The sequence below is a fragment of the Gadus macrocephalus genome, chromosome 10 (genome assembly GCF_031168955.1).
Source record: "Gadus macrocephalus chromosome 10, ASM3116895v1".
NCBI classification, from domain to species: domain Eukaryota; kingdom Metazoa; phylum Chordata; class Actinopteri; order Gadiformes; family Gadidae; genus Gadus; species Gadus macrocephalus.
Window position 1 is genome coordinate 11,491,598 of NC_082391.1, and position 22,896 is coordinate 11,514,493.

At 43.6% G+C, this 22,896-nt stretch overlaps 1 protein-coding gene across 4 annotated transcripts in view; it reads right to left on the reverse strand.

The window, feature by feature from the left end:
* npm1b (nucleophosmin 1b) overlaps nt 1-17,303 on the reverse strand; it is a 33,874-nt gene extending 16,571 nt beyond the window's left edge. For all 4 annotated transcript variants that reach the window (XM_060063501.1, XM_060063500.1, XM_060063499.1 and 1 more), the window contains exons 1-7: nt 17,166-17,303; nt 16,681-16,763; nt 16,306-16,425; nt 15,591-15,684; nt 14,667-14,764; nt 10,388-10,452; nt 10,235-10,304 (exon numbers count right to left, since the gene is read on the reverse strand). In XM_060063501.1, coding sequence (XP_059919484.1) covers nt 10,235-10,304; nt 10,388-10,452; nt 14,667-14,764; nt 15,591-15,684; nt 16,306-16,425; nt 16,681-16,763; nt 17,166-17,214 — 579 coding nt within the window. In that variant the 5' untranslated portion in view covers nt 17,215-17,303. The remainder of the gene's footprint in view (nt 1-10,234; nt 10,305-10,387; nt 10,453-14,666; nt 14,765-15,590; nt 15,685-16,305; nt 16,426-16,680; nt 16,764-17,165) is intronic.
* Between the last annotated feature and the right edge of the window lie 5,593 nt (nt 17,304-22,896).

A 22,896-nucleotide genomic window follows, 5' to 3' on the forward strand; every position in this document is an offset into this window, starting at 1 on the left:
AATATCAAAAAATAAATCAAAATTCAAACAAATATTAGGCAGCCCTTAATATTCGAACCTGTTATGGCAGGCCAAGAGGGAGAGCGAGAACCCGACGCAGTCTACTCATAATATTGTAATGACCACGGAAGAGGCATTGAATGAAGTATTGATTAGGCGATTTATTAGATACCTAATAAACCGTCGGAACACGCAGGACCGGTAACCATAGCAACGCCGGTAAACAAACCCTGCGAAGCCCAATCCAGGTCTTACTGAAGGAATTTAATGGTCATAATATTATTAATAAATATTCGAATATTAATATTAATAAACAAACAAACTTCGAATATGATTTTTGGGAAAAAGTCTGTCACACAATTCAATTAATTTACTGTTTGGAATACTTACATTAAAATGATCCAGCATGAACTGTGATCCATAGTACCACGATAAGACATGGCTGTCGGTGTCGTCCGTGGGCCAGTACCTCACATGGATATCCATCTGTTTGCTTTTAGTGGTTTTGTTCACTCATCGAACATGAGGACGTACTGTTTATCGTTTACGCTGCGTGACAGCTCTCTTTTTATGAAAGATGCGATCCCGTATTTGGCTAGATAGGCCGTTTTGTTTTCACCGCAGGTGAACGACTTAGCAAACTCAGAATCTGGGAACATAGCAGCCAAGACGTTACTAATGTCCTCGTTCGATTTGAAGGAATTATGTCTGCTCACCGTGTGGAGAACCCACAATACCTCCGCCTTCTGGGTTTCTGGTGGCGACACAAAGCTGGTTAACGCCGTCTGATGTGAAGTACTAGCCACGGATGCTGAACTTTTCAGTCCACTTCTTTCAAATAATACGGGCATCGCTGTAGTCCCGCTAGCTGCCACGGAGTATCGGATATATTTCTGCGACCTCATGTGGGACTCAAGAGCTTTTGCTCCCATGGTCCCTAGTATGAATGCCTTTCGGGATAAACAACACCTTGCCTCGTAGTCACCTGCCTTCTCCAACCACCCCCGAAACGTATCTTCCTCAAACCATTTCTCATTGAATTTGCACTGTCCCATCCTGAAAGTAGCGCAAGTTGGCCTAATAATGTCAACCGTCACTAGCTAAAAGTAGCGCCAGCAAGTTAGCCTACAGACGCAGCTGCAGGCTGCAGATGCAACCGGCCCCCCGATGACTGATGTCAACGTTAACGTAACACTCCTGAAAATGCCGTAATTAAAAGACGCACTAGGTGATTTGTTGTGCGCGACAATTTCCCAGTCTTAAAAAACCCTCTGCAAAATGTAATACCTAGAGCAAATTTACAGTAAATTTAAGACAATTTATGGCCTTAATTTTACACAAAAAAAATTAAGACTTTTTAAGACTTTTTAAGGACCCGCGGGAACCATGCGCTTGCACAGAAGCATATGGCGGACATCTTTCTTTATTCTGGGTGGAAATAGTAACATAGTTACGCCATTAAATGCGTTTATGTAAACATTTTTAGCAAGAAATGTGCATTTTACTTTCATAATGTTCGCTCGGTGAATGTGAAAGATGTTTGGTTAGATAGTTATGACGAAGAGGGAAAGCTCCATTCACTTGCATGGACAGCGTCTCTGGTTGCTAAGCAACCTCAACGTCTTGGCGGACTATATCTCTGCTGATCGGGGCCTGCCCGTAATTCCGACAACACATTGATCCGACGTCTCAATGGTCCGAAATATTTCCCAGTAGATCGACATGCCACTATGCCGACGGTTCAATGTTCCGAAAACGGAACCCATTGGTCCGAAGGTCCGTTTGTCCGACTTTTCAAAAAGGAGGCGCATTAGGCCGACGGTTCAATATGCCGAATAATCCTACATATAAAGAGTTTTATACCTCTTTCGCGCTCTCGCTCGCTCTCTCTCCAAAATAAAACATAGGCCTACATATCACGTTAACGATGAATATTGGAGAGCAAAGTGACAACGCTTCACTTCATTTCGACACGGTGTTTAAGCCCAGTGGCGTAGCTTAGTTGTGCTAGGCCTCGGGGCAAGATCGCGCTGGGCCCCACCCCCCGACCCCCGACCCCCCCCCCCCCACACACACACACAAACACAAACACACACACACACACACACGCGAATGCATCCACTCCCCCATAGGGCCAACAGCCGCCACAACGAGAGAACGCAAAATCATCATCAGAACCATGGACAGAGACTTAGCATCCCTAGATCACACGTCAAAATCACGGAAACATTATTAGGACCACGTACAATGTATTTGCAACACACTGCCTACTATCAAAAACAAAACATAAATACTCCATTCAGCTGACCACACAACTACATTTCCCAAACAGCACAGCTATGGCCTAATCAAAATGGCCAATGGTAAAATACTCCTACATGGCACAGTGGCCATAACCAATAATAAAATAACAACTGCTCTTACCCGTTCAGAAGTTAACTCTGCGTGTCTCCCGTTCAGCGAACTTGTTAATAATAATAATAGAGGTGAAATCCAATTTCCTTGCTCTTTCATTCTCGATTGAGAGTATGGCCAATACACTCAATCGCTACTGTGCCATGGCGCTCCTTAGGGAAGTCTTTATCAATTTGAGCTTGGAAAATGACCGCTCTGCCGTGGCTACTGTCACTGGTATGGTGAGGTACAGGAAAAACGCTGTGCAAACATTTCGAATTGCGCGCCAGGTCTTTCTTTATGTTTTTTAGTACCACTTTTTAGCTTGCAAAACATTGCAATGGTATGGCTTAGCTTTTAACAATATGTTATAGTTGGAGATACTAGCTGTGTTCGAAGTCGTTTGCTATACACTCACTCACTATTCCCTATATAGTGTTCATGATATAGTGCACTATATAGGGAACGAACAAACGAGGATTCGGACACTACGCTGAACATTTTTAAACGTCATGTGCGTCAGTAAATGCGCCGGGTATTTGTGTGACGCAGACAGATGCGTCCACATCATGTAAACAATCCGGGCACTCACGAGGAAAGCTGGAGGTTAGATTGATGTTGAATGTTACATTTCCTTGTTCAAGTTTTTTTTAATTAATTTTGAATGTTACATTTTCTATGTTAGATTCCAAATAAATTGTTGACATTTCTAAACGAAGACAGAGACTCCATCATTAAATGTATTCGTTTTCGCGGTTAATCAGCTTCTTCTTCTCCTACGGAAAAACACGACCGCATTGTATTGTGGTATACGGGAGTATCATGTAGGGTACGTCATATGCATGGTTCTTGCACCATTTTTAAAGTCAAATTTAAGACTTTTTAAGACCAACACATACATAAATTAAGACCCAAAACGGACACACACACACACACACACACACACACACACACACACACACACACACACACACACACACACACACACACACACACACACACACACACACACACACACACACACTTGACTAAGTACACGGTATGAGGTATAAGTTTGACTAAATCAATACCAGCGAAATTATTTAGGCTAAAAGCCCACTGTAAGCACAGTAAACAACACATATAGGTCCACACTCAGCTACTAAAGATAAAAATTGTATTTGTTTTTCCCTCACCGTTTGACTTCTTTGCGGGAAAAGTATTAGTCCTTGTATAACGTGCGCTTCATAAATTCACCTCTTGTGACCACTCAAGCCCACAGCAACAGTCTGGCTTGGTGAAGTGCACTGCTGGAACTTAGCCTACATCGTCTTTTATTTTTGGTTTCATAATCACACATGTGGAATTGCGCCTTGGCCTATTCGGCATATTGAACCGTCGGCCTAATGCGCCTCCTTTTTGAAAAGTCGGACAAATGGGTTCCGTTTTCGGAACATTGAACCGTCGGCATAGTGGCATGTCGATCTAATGGGAAATATTTCGGACCATTGAGACGTCGGAAAACAATGAGGCGTCGGAATTACGGCATGGCACCTGCTGAACAACACTACGAATGCTGGAAACACACCAGACACACCATGTGAAGTTATTTAACCCGATTATTGTTATTTATATCCGAGATTATTTAATCTAACCCGATCTAAACTCTATCATGCACCCAAACACGGCGGCGTTTGGGTTTCCTACCTCGGACTCCTAAATCCAGCACAGGCGCGTTAGGCGAGTTGAACCATTTTTGTGACACACAATGATCAAGCGTCAAGTTAGGCGCGTTACATGCGTTATCCAACGCAAGTAACGCGTTTGGTGTGGCCGTACCATTACAGACATGTGTGAGGGCTCTATGTCACCGTGTGACCCTGGCGAACACAGTGGATTCCATGAATCAGACGACAATAGTGGAATTCAAACCCTAAATCGCAGTTTTCTACAAAAAAACATTGCAGCGTTTCGGTTTTCTATTTTTCGGCTGCTTTGTATAAGATCGCTTGTGCATATACACAATGTAATTAGACTAAAATAATATGTATATTCGATTTCTGTGGACTCTTATGAACATTTCAAGACCCAACATGAAGTATCAACTCATTGCTAAGGATATCCACAACGACGATAAAGTTAGAATGGACCAAGGGAGGAGGAGGGTGGGGGGGGGGCTATTTTGACCTAAGACACTAGGATATTTTTGATCTATATTCGCTAAACATATTTATTCCACCGATAGGTTGACATTTGATGACATTCCTGAGATTCTAAGCTTTCAAACGGTGTATGACATGACTATATCACTCAACTGAATGATGCCGAAAATTGACTTGGCATGTTGGGGGGTAGGGGTGGTGTAACTAAAACTTGCCCGCCGGCGGGATTTGACGATTAAGTGGTTAAAGGCATTTAAATTAAGTTTAGTGTTGGAGATTGTATTGTTCAAAATTTTGACGCCAATATTTTCTCTTTTTCTGTAAATTAATATCGGCTCCAAATATCGGTTATCGGCTCCCTTGACTACTAATAATCAGTATCGGTATCGGCCCTGAAAAAACCATATCGGTCTATCTCTGCTCCAGAATGCTGTGTTTAGTCTAGAAATGGCTTCTCTGTCTTTTAAAACAACAGTGATGACCTGGGAGTCAGAGAGAGACAACCCCAGTGAGGGGGGAGACTCAGACAGAGACACCACCAGTAAGGGCTGGGATTCAGACAGAGACAACCCCAGTAAGGGCTGAGATTCAGACAGAGACACCCCCAGTATGGAGTGAGACTCAGACAGAGCACCTTGTGTGTAAAAGAGTGAAAATAAAACATGGTTGATGACCTTCCTCCTGAGAAGTGGAACTTACCGGCAACAAAACAGAAGAGCATGTGAGGAAGACATCCTGAATTCACCTCAGGCATGGTTTGAAAATGTGTGCACACTAGGGATGGGCGTGAGGAATCGATTACTCGAGTACTCCTCGTTACAAATGAACTCGGTTGGTGGACAGGCAAACTCGAGTTTGCATATACCGTATTTTCCGCACTATAAGGCGCACCGGAGTATAAGCCGCAGCATCTAAATTGAATGATGTGTACATATATAAGCCGCACTGGACTATAAGCCACAGTGGTTTTAATGTTTAATTACCATTAGGGCTGGCCCGAATGCCATTTTTCTGGCTTCGAATACTCGTTGGTTTTTCCAAGTGAATATTCGAATACTCGTTCCAGAAAAAAACACCATCAAAAACAACATTAATAATCCCTATATACTCCTCGGAACCGATTTTGACAGTATCTGACAGGGGTTGACACTAAGGTTTCAAAAGCACTTGCCCATCGGGCAAGTACAGGTCAGGTTGAACTTGCGGGCCTCTTTTTGCCAGGCACCCGGCCTGGTTTTGGGGGGCTCAGAAAACTCATCCTAGCTCAGACTGAAGCTGAATGTTAGCTTCCACACATGTGTTTAAAAAATAACAAACTTCTCTTTCTTTACTTATTTATCGAGCGGTCACATCGTTTCATGAAGTGATTTCAGTCCACCATTGCAACCTATTAAAGCTATCGCCAATTTATAAGTAGACCTGCATGATTTTATTCAAATGTACATAACTAAATGTCAGAGGTAGTAGCAAAGAGCAAAGTATTTTTTAACTTTCACTTTTCTTGTAGCTCTAACTGAATAATCCCAAATCGTGTTTCTAGTAGTGTTGTCAGTCACGATACTGGATTTTCTAACTTCAACACTATACCTGGAAAAATATCGATATTCCATACCATTTTCGATATCAGTTTTTTTTCAGGAAAGAACATACCCAAAGTAAATAGAGTATATCTCCACAACTCCAAGGGCGATAATGTCATCTTTGTGCCAAAAGAAAGATTGTTGTGCAAGTGAAATATTCAATGGGGATAATACTTGGTTAAAGTGAATAAAGCCATGGAACACAGCATAAGTGGAAGATAACATTTCCACCTGAAATAATTATTAGTTGGTCGTTATCAGTTGGGAGCGCCATCTTACTATGAGACACAAATAAAGTTAGATATCTTACAATTTTGATACTTGACACCTCTATTTAAAGATCAGGGCAAATATAATCGAATGCACCAAGCCAAACACTCGCAAATTTAACATATGGCCACTAGATTGCGTTGAAGAATATGTTTTCTGATTGAAGGCAATTTACCTATCTCCTAAGAAACCTTCATCTTATTCATTCAATCTTAAATTGTTATTTGCGAGTTTTAGTCACAGAATGATATGGTTTGGACTGTTGGAATAAGTGGAGGCTCAGCTTTCATGTAATATATAGTTTGTGAGGGTCCAATTTCGTGAAAAAGATCGCTATTGCTGTGCATGTGCAAAGTTATGAAACCCAAAACCGTGTTCTTGCATATGACTTTCCTTGGTAATTTGCCTCAATCCAAAGTACTTCCAAACCGCACTCCTCCATCACTACTCCATTTTCCTTCTACCTAAACCGTTCACGGAGGCGCTGCACTTGAAATGCTAGCTGTGTTGGCTGTGGCTAACCTTTAGCTAACACCTTCGAATCACTGCCAGAGACCGCACTGCGAGTGAGTGACAGAAGGCGGGGCTATATTCGCGCTGAAGCGATGCGTGTCTGTCAACTCGCTTTCCGAGAGAAGAGAAGACAGCGCGCTGATCAATTGCAAATACTTCTATTTTGTGTGATTTTGCGGAACAAAAGGTAGTTCTGCAGTTTATAAAAACACTTGAATAAATAGCCTTTATATTAACATCCACCCAAAATCCACTTGCCCAGGCAGAAATCAATCTCAACTTGCCCAAATATTACTTTTAGTTGCCCCGGGCAAGCGGGCAACCGTTAATGTCGAGGCCTGATCTGCATATTTTGTTGAATATTTAATAGCTTTTGAATGTTAATTAGTAGGCCTAAGTAGGTTGAAGTTCCTTAGTTTTTCCCTGTGAAAGCGAACAGCTGTTGTTCCGTTCCAAATCAGCTGTCCTCTGCCATCTCAGCCCTTACGGGAGCTTTTCAATTCATCCTGGAACGTGCATCTTTTCAGGGAATTTGTACAATAAATCCATAACAAATACCGAATATTGATTGTCTTATGTGTCCATATTATATCCATTATATTGTCCCGGGTATTCCCAAGGCCCTCACGCTCTGCAGCAAGCCAGTCACAGTTGATTGGCGCGGCGCTGTACAGCGAACGTAAACAAACAACTAAGCATAGGTTAGCATTTCGTGGGAGCGTGTCCATGTTCGGGACTCTCTAAATCATTGGTTCTCAAAGTGCGGCCCGCGGGCCAATGGCGGCCCGCGGAATCATTCCTGGCGGCCCGCAATGACATACATAATTATGTAAGTTATAAAAAAAAAATAAAAAACATTTTTTTTTTTTTTTAATATTAATTTAAACATGCATTCTTCTTAGACAGTGGGGCGATGGATTCCCTCCATAAAGAGAAAATTCGACTCTCTCTAGCTTTCAATTAAATCCTTTTACATTTTTTAGTTTTAATCCGGCTGTACATTACTTTGAAAGGGTGAACCTCAGTTTGATGATTTAGACCTCACTTGATCTCACTCCCAGAGGTCCACGGTGCAGGTGCAATGTTTTTTTTCACCACTGGGATGCTGACGGCGTTTCCCGCCAACATTTTTTTTCCTTTGGCGGCCCTCAGTCAAATTTTGGGTTCCTAAATTGGCCCTCAGTTGTCAAAACTTTGAGAACCCCTGCTCTAAATCGACGCCACTTCGACCTGGGCGGGACTTTACGTCCTACGTCACTCGCTATGGGTTTGCATGTGTGCGCGTAGCCGTTTGTCTCAGGGATCTGTGCACGAACTCCCTTGCACTACAGATTACGAGCGTCAGTGTCGTACGCGATGGAGGTTGGGTGACATTCCTACAGTCTGTGATGATAGGCTATATTTCTACAAATGACTTACTATTACCAGCGATTAACATGACGAAACAACACAAACTAAGCTAACATTAGACTACAGCCATACCAGATAACGCCATACCAGCTAACCCTAACTATTTCTATTAAACTCTGAACCATTTTGCAACAGGCAACTGTGTGTTGGTGTGTCTTATTGCTTCCCACGTCTGCGTCTGCGTCTGCATCTTTCCCACTCCTGGCTAATAGTTTCAGCTTTTGTACTGTATATCAGAAATGATCACCCTGTACCACACTGCTGACTTGTTGATGTTTTGTGAGCACTCACACGTTTCTCTAGGTATCTTAAGTTTCCTACTGGAGTCATCAAAACTTTGGACTTTGTTATTGTAAGAAATATTACTCCCTCGCTCTGGTAACGTCACGTACGTGGAAAAAAAACAACGAAGCTCCGAATACTGATTTAAGCTTCGAATACTAATTTTCCGAGTAGCCGTTAGATGTAAAAATCCATAGATTAGCCGCACCGGCGTTATATAAGCCGCAGAATCGAAAAATGGGAAAAAAGGCGCGGCTTATAGTCCGAAAATTACGGTACACACACAAACAAAGTTTTCTGAAGCAAATGTATCAATTTTCTGTGCGGCGCCACTAACGCATGCCGTGGGCACAAAGCAAATTAAATGTATCAAATTTCTGTGTGGCGCGTGCCATGCCGTGTGCAGGCACGCCAGAATTCAAAAAGTTAAGAGATGGCGGTTAAAGCAAAGCGCAGCGAACAATTGAAATACTTTAAAGAAATAGGAGATCATAAGGTGAAGTGTAAAATATGCCAAGCGAAATCAAGCTACTAGAGTACTACAAGTACTATGCGGCAACATATGCTCCTGAAACACAACGGTGAGTACGGGAAAGCAGACCCGCAGCAACCAAGTGTGTCGGCTATTTTCACCGCCGCAAGACGCAGCTGTAATCCCGGCCGTGTAGAGAAGATCACAACGCTGAGTATTTCCATAGTCCATTTGCTGCCGTTTTATTTGCAGCTTTAAATTATTTGCAATGGTTAGGCTACTTGTTTCGTTTTTGTTTTTTTTAAACCGTTACGGGCCTTGGTTCGACGTGATTTAATTTGTGAGACGCATATTTATTTTTGTAAGGAAAATGTGTTTTGAACGTTTGCATAAATAAATAATGAATACTCTGATAACTCTGACTGTTTTGATGGAGAATAAGCATTACATGATTGGTTGTTAATATTGCCGTTCATTAGGCCTATTCCTGCTGCAGATGGGTTGCATTCTAAAAATAGATTTGATTAAACGAGTACTCGATTGATCCTCGAGGAATTCCTTCGATCACTCGAGTTTGGAATTTACTGCTCGTGCCCATCCCTAGTGCACACATAAATAGTGATTGACTGATCTCGGCCGGCCGATATCATCGGCCAATATTTGCGTTTTTTACGTGTATCGGCATTGGCTGCTTTTTTTGTTGTTGCCATGATTTACAGACAGTTCAATAAATGTTCCTTTAAATTGAGACTTGTAATATTTGTTATCACCATTGTGTGATTTTTATCATGTAAATTGAGGTAGCAAAAGCAGCATCAGCTCCAAATATCGGGTCAAGAAAATCTGTATCGCCGTATCGATCATCGGCTAAGACTGATGAAAAGAACAGTATCGTATTGGCCCTAGAAAATCCATATCGGTCAATCACTACACGTAAACATCGCTCTTGCCTCGACTAGTCGTAACCTTACCCAACACTGTACGCACGCTACGTATTTGGTGAGAATGGCGGACAAGAGCATAGCGGTCAGTGCAGAGTTACGTAAAACAATGAAAGTAGTTTGATTCATAACATAAAATTATCGTTTGTACATTTACAGATAGTTTGTATTATTACAGACAGTTTGTAATATTACAGACAGTTTGTAATATTACAGTTTGTAGGAACGTACCTTTTTTGGAGGCTTCACTGTCTGCACCTTCACCTCTTCTTCATCACTGTCATCATCGTCCTCATCATCACTACAATAAAATAGCAATGATAAACATAAGGACTCAACGGTAAGCTGACCACGAGATAACAATCGCTGAATCTCCAAACGTACTCGTCTTCATCTTCATCACTGTCTTCTTCATCATCATCCTCATCAGACTCCATCTTCAGTTTTTTCTGTAAACAAATAATTAAAACACATTGTAGGGTAGGTAAAGATAAATGTCACCATCAATAGATATTCACATATATATATTCATATATATATATATATATGAAGAATAAGTCCCGCCTCTGAGGCTCCGGTTGCCATTAAAGTAGCATTAATAATCGTTTACTACTTCAAGAGCACCGACAATCCAAAAACCCAGTCGAAACTAGATGGAAAAATTGTGGCGTTCAAAACGTGAGACAGCTTTCTCTTCTTTGCCACCTACAGAGTTTGTTATGTACGATCATTCAAAAACCCCATGTTATTTCCCATAGACATTTGACGAGGGAACCGGGAGCGGGACTTATTCTTCAGAGGCAGTGTTTCCCCTATAGGCAGGTGCCTATAGGGGACAGGAGAAGAGAGCTCCGTCTTATCTCTTTAAAACACGAATGTTATATTATTTTGCGCTATGGACGCTTCATATCAAGGTCAATTCACACACCTGTGAGTAATAGATAGATAGATACTTTATTAATCCCGGGGGAAATTCGAGTATCCAGTAGCAACCGAAAACATACATAAAAACAGTGCAGATGGATGTGCAAAAAATACAGATATAAATATAAATAAATAAATAAATAAAAAGTCCATTGTTGTTGTCTATTGTCCTCCCTGCCTTTACTGGGAGCTGTTGTACAGTCTGATGGCCAGGGGGACGAAAGAGTTTTTTAGTCTATTAGTGGAGCTGGACTGGGACAGCAGTCGGCCACTGAAAACACTCCTCTGCCTGGTGAAGGTGTCATGCAGAGGGTGGTGGGTGTTGTCCAGGATGGACAGCAGTTTGTCCAGGGTCCTTCTTTCTGCCACTGTCACCAGAGAGTCCAGCTCTGTGCCCACTACTGAGCCAGCACTCCTCACCAGTCTGTCCATTCGACCAGCGTCTCTCCTCCTGCTGCTTCCTCCCCAGCAAACCACAGCATAAAAGAGCACGCTGGCCACAACAGACTGGTAAAACATCTGCAGTAGTTTTTTGCAGATGTTGAAGGACCCCAGCCTTCTCAGGAAGTACAGACGGCTCTGCCCTTTCCTGTATAAAGCTTCCATATTTGCCCTCCAGTCCAGCTTGTCGTCCAGCTGCAGTCCCAGATATTTATAGGTCCTGACCACCTCCACATCGACCCCCTCGATGGACACGGGTTGGAGATGTGGTTTCTTCCTTCTGAAGTCCACCACCATCTCCTTGGTCTTGGAGGAGTTCAGCTGCAGATGGTTGGACCTGCACCACCTCACAAAGTCCTCAACCAGGCTCCTGTACTCCCCCTCCCTTCCATCCTTGATACAGCCAACTATCGCAGTGTCGTCTGAGTATTTCTGCACATGGCAGAGCCCAGAGTTATGCTGGAAGTCGGATGTATACAAGGTGAAGAGGACGGGAGAGAGCACGGTGCCTTGTGGTGCTCCGGTGCTACTGACCACAGTGTCTGACGTGCAGCCCTTCAGTCTAACGCATTGCTGTCTCTCGGTGAGGTAGTCGTTAATCCATGTAACCAGGAGTGGGTCCACTCTCATCTCTGTCAGCTTGTCTCTCAGCAGGAGCGGCCAGATGGTGTTGAAGGCGCTGGAGAAATCAAAAAACACGATCCTCACAGCGCCGCTCTCCCTGTCCAGATGATAGTGGGCCCTATGGAGCAGATAGAGGATGGCATCCTCCACACCCACCTTCTCCTGGTATCCAAACTGCAGTGGATCTAGTGCGTGGTGGACCTGGGGTCTGAGGACATGGAGCAACAGCCGTTCAAATGTCTTCATAATGTGTGATGTCAGTGCTACTGGTCTGAAGTCACCCGGCTCCCTGGGGTGTTTTTTCTTAGGAACCGGGATGAGACATGAAGTCTTCCAGAGCACTGGGACCCTCCCCAGCTGCAGGCTCAGGTTGAAGACATGCTGGAGTGGCTCCCCCAGTTCAGCAGAACAGGCTTTAAGCATCCTTGGACACACTCTGTCCGGGCCTGCTGCTTTCCTTGGATGAAGCCTCCTCAGCTCTCTGCTCACCTGATCCTTGGTGATGGTGGTGGGGAGGGGGGTTGAACTGTCCATGGGTGTGGAGGGTGGGGGTGGTCTGCAGTCTGAGGTGGTGGAATTGGGGGAGGTGATGGACATGGTGGGGGTGTGAAGTGGACCATCGCTTATAAAGCATATAAACGTAGAGGTACTTAAAGGGACTCTCACCTTTGTTGCATTTGAGAATTACAGCACATTCAAATCATCCCGCCTTCCTCCAATGCCCCACCCCCTAAGTGTTATTTTTTGTACTGTAACGACCTCGCCGGTGACATAATGATGTCGAGTCATTAGTAGTTGAAGGTAGTTTTAATGAACCAAAACCAGGTCACTGAAACCCGTAACATTGTAACCAACGGCAGAAAACCGACACAAAACAAACCCCGGTTACCCCGGCAACCCCCAACACGGTCTCACTCGCGTGCAGGCCCCCACCCTCGTGTTCTTCCAAGGCCCTCCCCCAGCTGACCTAATGATTCGCCCCCACGCTGATTGACAAGAACATTACAATACATGCACATAGAACAACTGGCATAACGGACAACGAAATATAATGTAACACATAACACACAAAGTATTTAACTGTCCCAGGGTCGCTACAGTACAAAAGTTCTAGACTCCCATGGGTTATGTTTAGACTCCCATGGGTTATGTTTAGACTCCCAGGGGTCATAATATCTACCATCCTGGAGCTCCAGATTAGCGGGACAACGTCGCGTCTGAGCCCGAAATGGGTCCCGTAATCGGACTGAGTGTGGCGGTTGGTTGCCAACGGTCTGGAGGTCTTCCTGGAGCTCCAGAGTAGCGGGACAACGTCGCGTCTGAGTCCGAAATGGGTCCCGTAATCGGACTGAGTGTGGCGGTTGGTTGCCAACGGTCTGGAGGTCTTCCTGGAGCTCCAGAGTAGCGGGACAACTTCGCGTCTGAGTCCGAAACGGGTCCCCTAATCGGACTGAGTGGTGCGGTTGGTTGCCAACGGTCTGGAGGTCCTGAGAATCATCATGGGGAGCGGGACCACTTGGCTTCTGAGGCCGAATCGGGTCCCCTTGTCGGACTGAATGGTGCAGTTGGTGGCCAACAGTCTGGAGGTCTTCCTGAGGCTCCAGAGGAGGGTAACTCTGTGAGTCTGAGTCCGAGATGAGTCCCCTAATCGGACTGAATGGTGCAGTTTCAGTACGCCGTGGACCACTTTGGTCTGCCATCGTCAGTCGCTACTCGCTACTGTCTGCCGTGGAATCAAAACAAACCCTCTAGTTGAGGACGCGCCTTGATGACGCGGGCCCGAATGCGCCACAAGAAGCAGACGGAAAACCTTATATAACCATGCAGCAAACAGACAGGTCTGTCGGCCAATAAGGTCATTCGGTCCGAAGAATTTTATTGGTTGAAGTTTTCACTAAATATTATGAGAGTAAAATAATTGTTTGTTTTTACTCCTGGTGGGTCTGTCTTGCATATTAGAGTGTTATTACCTTATTAATACCAATTTAACCTTATCCAAAAAAAGTGTAAAAATGCAACAAAGGTGAGAGTCCCTTTAAGTAAAGTTGGAAATAAATTGGCAGATTCGGAGTTGGCGGTTCAATTTCAATAGCGTCGCCATTATTGCCTCTAGAGCCCCAAAACTTGTTCAATAGTAAACCCGCATGGCCTCTTTATGGACCTACTACAGCCTTTGTGATGGGGAGAGGGGAGGGAGTGAGAAGATGCATGGGTCTGAGGAACAGACCATTTCGATTGTTGTAGTATTTGTGTTATGTGATTTTACTGTATGGGTGGTTGTTGATATAATATAGTATTTTTTGTTAAATAAATGTAAATAATTGTTTTAAAGATTATACTTTGTTTTAAAGATTATACTATACTCTCCATATTTCCCCTGCTCGTTACTGCGCACAAATGTACTGTATGTACTTAGGCCTCAAGAGCCCTTCTGGTGCCGGCAGACACATAGAAAGCTCCCAGCAGGGTGTGCTTTGCGAGCACACAAAACAATTTGCGAGTGGAAAAAAAAAACATTACACCTCCGCTGCTGCAACTCCATCCTAGGGGAAACACTGAGAGGTCTATTGAAATGTTGGAATTTCTTCTGCTAACTGCAGGGTGACTCAAAGGTCACTCAGAGGTTATTCTGAGGTCATTCAGAGGTCATCTCTGTGGCTGGGTTTAAACTCACCGAGGAGGTTGGCTGTTTCCTAGATGACAGCGAGGAAGGCCTCTTCACAGGCGACGAGTTGTTCTCCTCCTCGTCCTCGTCATCAGACTCCTTTACAACTACACAACCGGCGGACATTACCCAGTATGCACCACAACGCCACATCATAGCAATAGGTCACCATCTGAGTCCTTTACAACTACACAACCGGCGGACATTACCCAGTATGCACCACAACGCCACATCATAGCAATAGGTCACCATCTGAGTCCTTTACAACTACACAACCGGCGGACATTACCCGGCATGCACCACAACGCCACATCATAGCAATAGGTCACCATCTGAGTCCTTTACAACTACACAACTGGCGGACATTACCCGGCATGCACCACAACGCCACATAATATTACTATGTCCACAAAGCATAAGTAACAATAATCTTAAACATATATAACATATGTGCTACCAATGATTGCTTTAAAAAAGGTCTTAAAACATTTCTTCTTAAAAAAACCTTTGGCTCCCACTCTTAGATGTTTTTAAACCCCCTTTTTATTTTTATTTTTGCTTTTAACCTGTAGCCCTTTGAGATCTTCGGATGAAAAGGGCACTATAAATGAAATGTATTAATTATTATTATTATTATTATTAATGACCACAGTTTGATGAATAGAGTAGTTTATCGTCCACATCGGACAAACGGTCTTAATAAAAACAGTATAGAATAATTAAAGTAAAGTAAAGCTGTAAAGTATATTTGTAAAAGTATAGTTGTTGGGTTGTAGTAAGTGTAGTACTGTAGTACTTTGGTGGTTGCAGTGTGGTACTGTTGTAGTACTTTATTGGAGGTAGTGTTGTAATACTTTAGTAAGAGCAGCGTAGTAGTATTTTAGTGGCAGTGTGCAGTACTGATGTAGTATTTAAGTGGTAGTGAGTACTTACTCACAAAGTGCTGTCCACTGATGTGGACGGGGCCTGAGCCCGACTGCAGCCGGAACACGACTGGGGGCGTGACCTCGAACCCACCAAGGCTCACCTGGGGAGGGACGGAGCTTAGCACTGTATTATTTATGACTCACCTGGGGAGGGGCGGAGCTTAGTACTGTCTTATTTATGACTCACCTGGGGAGGGGCAGAACTCAATGCTGCTCCTTAACTAGTAGTAAAGTGTGTTTTATTTATTTATTTATTTTATTCATTAAATGTCTTATAGAAACGTATGCAACAGCTGGATACATTTACATCTAGGGCATTTAGCAGACGCTTTTATCCAAAGCGATTTACAATAAGTACATTTGACATAAGAAGTGCATCAATATATCGCTGTCGGTACAGAAAGGATGTTCATAGAACCAAGTGCAAGTACAACAATCGCTAGGCTAACCGTGTTACAGCAATGATAGCAGCTACTGCAGTTGCTACACAGTTAAGTACTGTCTTATGGATACATTTACATTTTCTAATCGAACAATTTCACAGTTCTCAGTTACAATGAGTTTTTTTGGAGATAAATGCTGAAACAATGCATAATGTTTTCAAACTCCAAAATAATCGTTTGAATAATCGTGATTTCAATATTGACCAAAGTAATCGTGATTACGATTTTTTCCATAATCAAGCAGCCCTATGTGTGGGCAGTCGGGGGGGGGGGTCTTACCGAGGGCAGGACAGAGGGCTTCAGGACCACCAGAGGGACTTTGGTCTTCTTGCCGTCGAAGGTCAGCCCCTCCAACTCCACTGTGTGGGGCACGTCGTCAGCCTCCGCCCCCAGACACACCTGCAACGTCACCGCCGAGACCGTCACCACAGAAACCAACCGAAAGGAAACCATCCCAGATGAAACCATCCCCATGGAAACCCTTTCAAACGCTGTACTGGTGTGCCCAGTGGGATGTTGGTTTTCTATTTTTCCATTGATACCAGTACATACTTTACTTTTTACTGGCATGTACTGGTACTTTTTGTGTCAAACAGGCTGTCCGTTCAAATATGACTAGAGCTGAGGATGACCCCTGAGTGACAGACGTCTCACCGCTTTAAGTGACAGCTGGTGCTCCGTGTCCTCGTCCTCCGCCTCCACGCGGAACTCCTTCTTGTCCGACCGGAGGGTGCAACCTGCCGGCGACCACACAGTCAGGGTCCGCCACAGCACCCGGAGGAGGACATGTTAAGATAGGACATGCGAGTACAGCACTTTTGAATAAGATCTTAGGACGGGACATGTTAAGAAGGGACATGATATGACGGGACATGTTAGTACAGGACATTTTAAATAGAGGACATGTTAAGAGAGGAAATGTAAGGACAGGACATGTCAGAAGAGGAGGCGGGACAACGCGAAGAGCAACACAACAAAAGGGCTGAAGTGGCGCGAACGGCTTTGGCCCGCACGGCCTGCTGTCTTCTTATAAATGTATTCTAGTATCACCTGTTATCATCAGCCTGAATGAATAACATGTTAACATCACGGGCCATGCTGCCTCATTCACACCGGTACGATATAACGTGAATGCTCACCGAACAAGAACATCTGCGGTCGGCTCAGATGAGACATGTTGTCCTCCATCTTTGTATTGTGGGGGTTTTACGGTTCCGTCAACCCGGGGCCGGGGACGGACAGCTAAACCGACCAATGAGACGAGAGGACGGAGGTCACGGGACGCGATTGAGGAAAGCCTGTGGGAGTGGCTAATATGAACCACATTACTGGTGTGGTTCAGTCAGATGGCCGCTGGGGGCGTCGTTGTTCAGGTTATAAATATAAACAATATTCGTGGTGCAGTTCTATTGGATGACCGCTAGGGGACACCGCTGTGTTGGTTATAAAGGAGAACAGGTGTTGTGCCGAATTTCGACCCCCCCGCATATTACGACCCCCCTTCGCGTGAACGCGCATTCGCTTATTGTCAACGCCCCATACTTTCATTTAGTTCGAGGCGCTCTTCCTTCCGACAATATTAGTCTAAATTAGTGTTTATATTCTATCACAACATCACAAGTTCAGCAACTTATCACAGAAAGCGATGGCATATTTTAGATTGTAAGTTTGAAGACGAACACATCGCAATGGAACCTCCGACGGCGACGACCCATGTACGCGACAACATTCACGATAATGAACTACGAGAGCACTTACATACGTAATAGTTCAAAGTAATACATTAATGCATTATGTTATTTACTCATATTAATTTTGACAACCTCTTGGTAGCCTACCCTGGAAAGCACATTTAACTGTGACTGATCCAAAACTAAGGAAATCCTTTACTAGGTACAGACTCAGTGAGCACAGCCTCGCCTTCGAGAGAGTGAAGGATATTGGATATATTGGATATATATTGAATATATATCCAATATATATTTTCGATATATTGAATATATACTGGATATACTGGATATATTCAATATCCAGCCAATTTAGCCTGCCATATTCATCACCCATCCCCTATTTCTTGTTTGTTTTCACCACAACCGTACTGTACCTTTTTTTTAATATTACCTATATATAATGGATTACCGTGCATCGACCAGTTTGCCTGACTAATGTAGTCTCCGACTCCTAGCCTGCTCCCTGCCTGGACTTCGCCTACCCATCAAATTTCCTGTGTATGACCTCCAGCCTCCTTCTTGGGAATTGTGTTAATAAACATTCTATCATGCTCTGCGCTTGAAACCTATTCTTGGCATCCTTCGTATTCATTACAGTCAGGTTATTAACACAAAAAAATATATAAATGTATACACTACTTTTGTACTTGCACCAAACTTTTGTAGGGCTCATTAATGTAATGTGTGTTCAACTTTGATATCTGTTGATGTTACATAGGATTTCTGAAAGGAAGTCTATTCTAGAATATTCCTCAAAGTCAGAAGTTGTTAATTGCAATTACTTCATGCATACATATACATATGTACATCCATACACATATTCATAATGTGTACTGTTCATTATATTGACATGGTAGGCATCAACACTGGGAGCATTTTGAATGAGTGAGTAATTCTGCCGGCATGAATTGGCTGTGAGAATACAACGCTCCCCCCCCCCCCCCCACACACACACACACACACCTGCCAAATGTCCCCTGTTGTGACTACACGTCTGAAATTCCTACAGTCACATCCAGTGGCCTAACGATGCAACCCCAAATAATTCGAAGTGTCTCGAAGTGTCGCTGCCCGAAACGATGGTCAGGTCACTCTCGGTGACGGTGTCGACAACAATGAACACACGAACAATGAACATGTTAATAGAACAACACACAACCACATAACATCCCGAACCCATCAACCCCACTTAATCCTAACAACAAAACAAGTTAACAAAAGCCCCTTTTGTCAACTGACAACCCCAATTCCCAGAATCCCCGCGGCTCCGGAACACGGCGTCCACACCCGTGGTCGAACGTTTTCTGCTCCATTCGAAATGAATGGGGGAATAGCACCAACAGGTGGCCATACGTTCTCCTAGCATTTGGTGAAATTGTTACGTAGCCTATATTAATCTTTATTATCTGAATGGGAAATGCAATATTTTAGGACAGATACACCATTAAACGCGTTTCTAATGACATTTCTAGCGAGAAATGTACATTTTCCTTACATAATCTTCAGTCAGTGAATGTGTGATCTTTATTAATCTTTATTATCTGAATGGGAAATGCAATATTTTAGGACCGATTCACCATTAAACGTGTTTCTAATAAAATTTCTAGCGAGAAATATACTTTTTACTTGCATAATCTTCAGTCAGTGATTGTGTCTGATCTTTAGTTTTATAGTTATTAGGAAGATTTTATCGGCTCGCTCGCATGTTTCAACGACGTCAGGTTGTTAGTAGTCTTGCAAAGCCAGACCAAACTACAGCAAGTAGAATGGTCTGGAGCCACGCTACCTCGAGCCGTCTATCCGTGGGGAAACTGGGCGGGCCGGTTCTTATTTCTTTAAACCAATCACAATCGTCTAGGGCGGGGCTAAGCCCGGGAAGCAGCAGTTGTGTCCATGCAAAATAGTGCCGGGGGGAAATTATTTTGACGGAACTTCTTGACGTTCAGAGGCTGTCAGAAATGGCTCAATCCCAAACGCCACAAAAAACCATTGACGATGTATGTCGACTATGTGGAGATAATTTTATAGATAAAAAGAACAAACATAGTTTGATTCTTTGTCACGATGATTTCAAGCCACCATACACTTTGGTTCTTGAGGAGCTCACGGGACCTATAAAAACGAACGACATTTTAACATTTATATTCTTGTAGAACAGTACTAAAGAAATACCGTAGGAGCTATTGTGAAGTGGAACGGATCGGTTCATTGGTTAAATCCATGTCAAACGCTCATGCCGCTGTCAGAGTGAAACGATGCGCCAAATCCACACCAACCGGCGATAGTCGTGACCGCAAACGCATCGTCCCCGGGGAGAATCCTGCCAGACGGAGTCTCCAAGGTAATGTCAAAATAGGCTATGTTGTGGTCCTACCATTGTAATGAAATCAGATAGTCAGTAATCAGTAATTACATTATATTAAAATTAAACAAGATTGGATGTCTAGTTCCACAAACAATTTCGAAAACTTGTCTGTAGGCCTATAGCCATTTACCACCAACTGCTATTCATGTGTCTCTTTGGAAATCAATGTTATACTGTCCAGAGATGTGTCCACGGAAAGAGCCAAACATGCCAACTTTACAGCGCCGTCAAAGTCCTCTTCAAAACTCGCCATACTGCCTAGTTTTCGAGTTTGAGGGGGAGCACAATACGTTAACGCCAGCAACCGGAAGGGGAGGAGTCGCGGCCAAATCGGCCGCTAAGCAATAGACGCTGTCCACTTCCGTTCAGCCAGACTAGGTTGTTAGGGACGCTGCTTTCGCTAAACTAGCAGCTCACGTGTTTCCTGCGTTTGTGTTATTAAACCGTTACTTTATGTAACTTTTAATGATATCATCTTGTTAGAAACACGTATATCTGAGAGCCAGCAGTCGCCAAAAGCATACGTTGACAGTGTACGTTTTCGTGAACACTGGATTACGTCGCATTTCAACATAAAATAGCGTGTCACACACACACACACACACACACACACACACACACACACACACACACACACACACACACACACACACACACACACACACACACACACAATGCATATCGCTGCTAAATAAATACTAAGGCAGAATAAAGAATAAATTCATTCATTATCATTCAACTTCAACATGTGTTATTACAGTATCGAGTGTTGGAGGGATGACGTATGTTGGCCAACCCGGAAGTGAACAGATTTTTCCATTGGATTTCGGATTATGGCAGGGAGTGTTTCTCCGAATTTTCCATGCTACACAGAACGAAATGTAAACCCATGCAAATACAGACTCCATGGTCATAATAATTTGAATATCATTATTCTCCTCAGTGTGTAGGGTGGTATTCAATTTTTTTCAACGGGGCTGCATCCAGTCACTTGACCGTCATGGTTGCTATGGTGGTTGCTATCGACCGCCCCCTCTAATCCTAACATGGCTCTAAAAACCACGCGGCAAAGGAGCTGCCGTCAATTGTGTTGTTTTTGTCGTAAACTGGGGTCCGACGGACCCCTGCAGTTCAGACTTCTTCTATAACCTATTTTTGAAAGCAAAACACCAAGCTCATTGATTTAACGAGGCAGGGTTATTTGAAACTATTGATTAAATAAATATTTGTGAGGGGTCATTCCTTCTCCTGAGTTTGCTTCCTATTTATGTCTTCCTATTTATGTGTACAACCCTACTGTCCACAAGCATCACCCCCCCCTCCCCATATGGATTTGGAGAATTGTTGCCACGTCCCAGTGGTGGAGGTATCATATATATGAAAGAGGGCATTCAATTATACTACAATGATCAATTAGGAGGCCGAAGCCCTAAAGGAAGTGATGAAATAGGTGACTGGGTCGACAACATTTAAGTAAGCTGTTACTTGAGGTCTCTTATATATCAAAGGGGGACTCAAAGGACGCATACGCTTCAACCTGTGGCTCCAGCCCTACAGGAAATGACTCAGCAAGTGCTCCATCTCGTTGCACCTGCACCCAGCGGCTCGCTTGCAAGATTTTGGCCTGAAGTTCTTCCCAGACCTACACCGTAGCCATCCAACCTGCATATCTGAGAATCAGGCCTCAACGGTGCCACACATGAGCATATTCGTACATGACTAATGGTAGTAATTAGCTGTCGAAATTGGAGGCCTTAATCAATAATGAGCAGCTATTGATTTGCTTCCCGATAGAAATTTGTGACAAATGACATGTTATTTAGCATCTACACGTTGAGCTGAGTCCAATGAAACCAAGCATGACACTCTAGCAAATGGTAACATGTATTTTACATGGTACACCTAGGTCTAGGACATGATCTCGGTGTAGCAAGAGGGCGAGCTTGATCTCATTGGACTCAGCTTAACGTGTAGATGCTAAATAACATGTAATTTGTCAAAAATCTCCATCGGGAAGCCAATCTATAGCTGGTTATTATTGATAAAGGCCTCCAAAATCGACAGCTAATTACTACCCCGAAACATATTCAAATATGATCATATGTGGCACTGTTGCAATCGCCTCGAAACGTAGATGTCAAAGGACACCTTGTTTGCCCCGTTACGCCACCGGGAAGATATTTTCATACTTCAAATGGATTGATTCATATTTTAAGGTCCTCGGAGTGAGACTTTAAGCGGCTGCAGCAGAAGTGTTGAGACGAAAGATGACATCAAGACATTTATAGAATATTCCCATTCACATTATGATTCTTCGTCATAACATCCAACCAAACATCCTTTACATTCACCGAGCGAAGATTATGAAAGTCCAGGTCCCCCCTTTCAGGACTCGGGCCAAGTTTCGGGCAGGAAGGGCCCCCTTCCTGCCCTCGGGGTCCGACCGGGCCAAGTTTCGGTGCGGGGGTCCCAGTTAGGCCCTAGAATATGGTATTCGAATTTCAGGGCGGTAGGACCTTCCTATCTCAAAAACTGTTTTTCCACCACATTCTGAACCATTAGGTCTTGCAGGCAACACTTCTGAGGGGCTTTGTCCAAATGACAGTCCATTTGGGAAAACTTTTTTTCTCTATGGGCTAGAACTACAAATCTTGGATATGTTGTTCTCGGGGCCCCGGGAAATGTGTGTAAACATTTTAGCATCCCTAGCTATCTCGAAAAGGCCGGAAAAGGGGCGTGACCTCCAACAGTACAGTCAATGTACATAAGACAGAG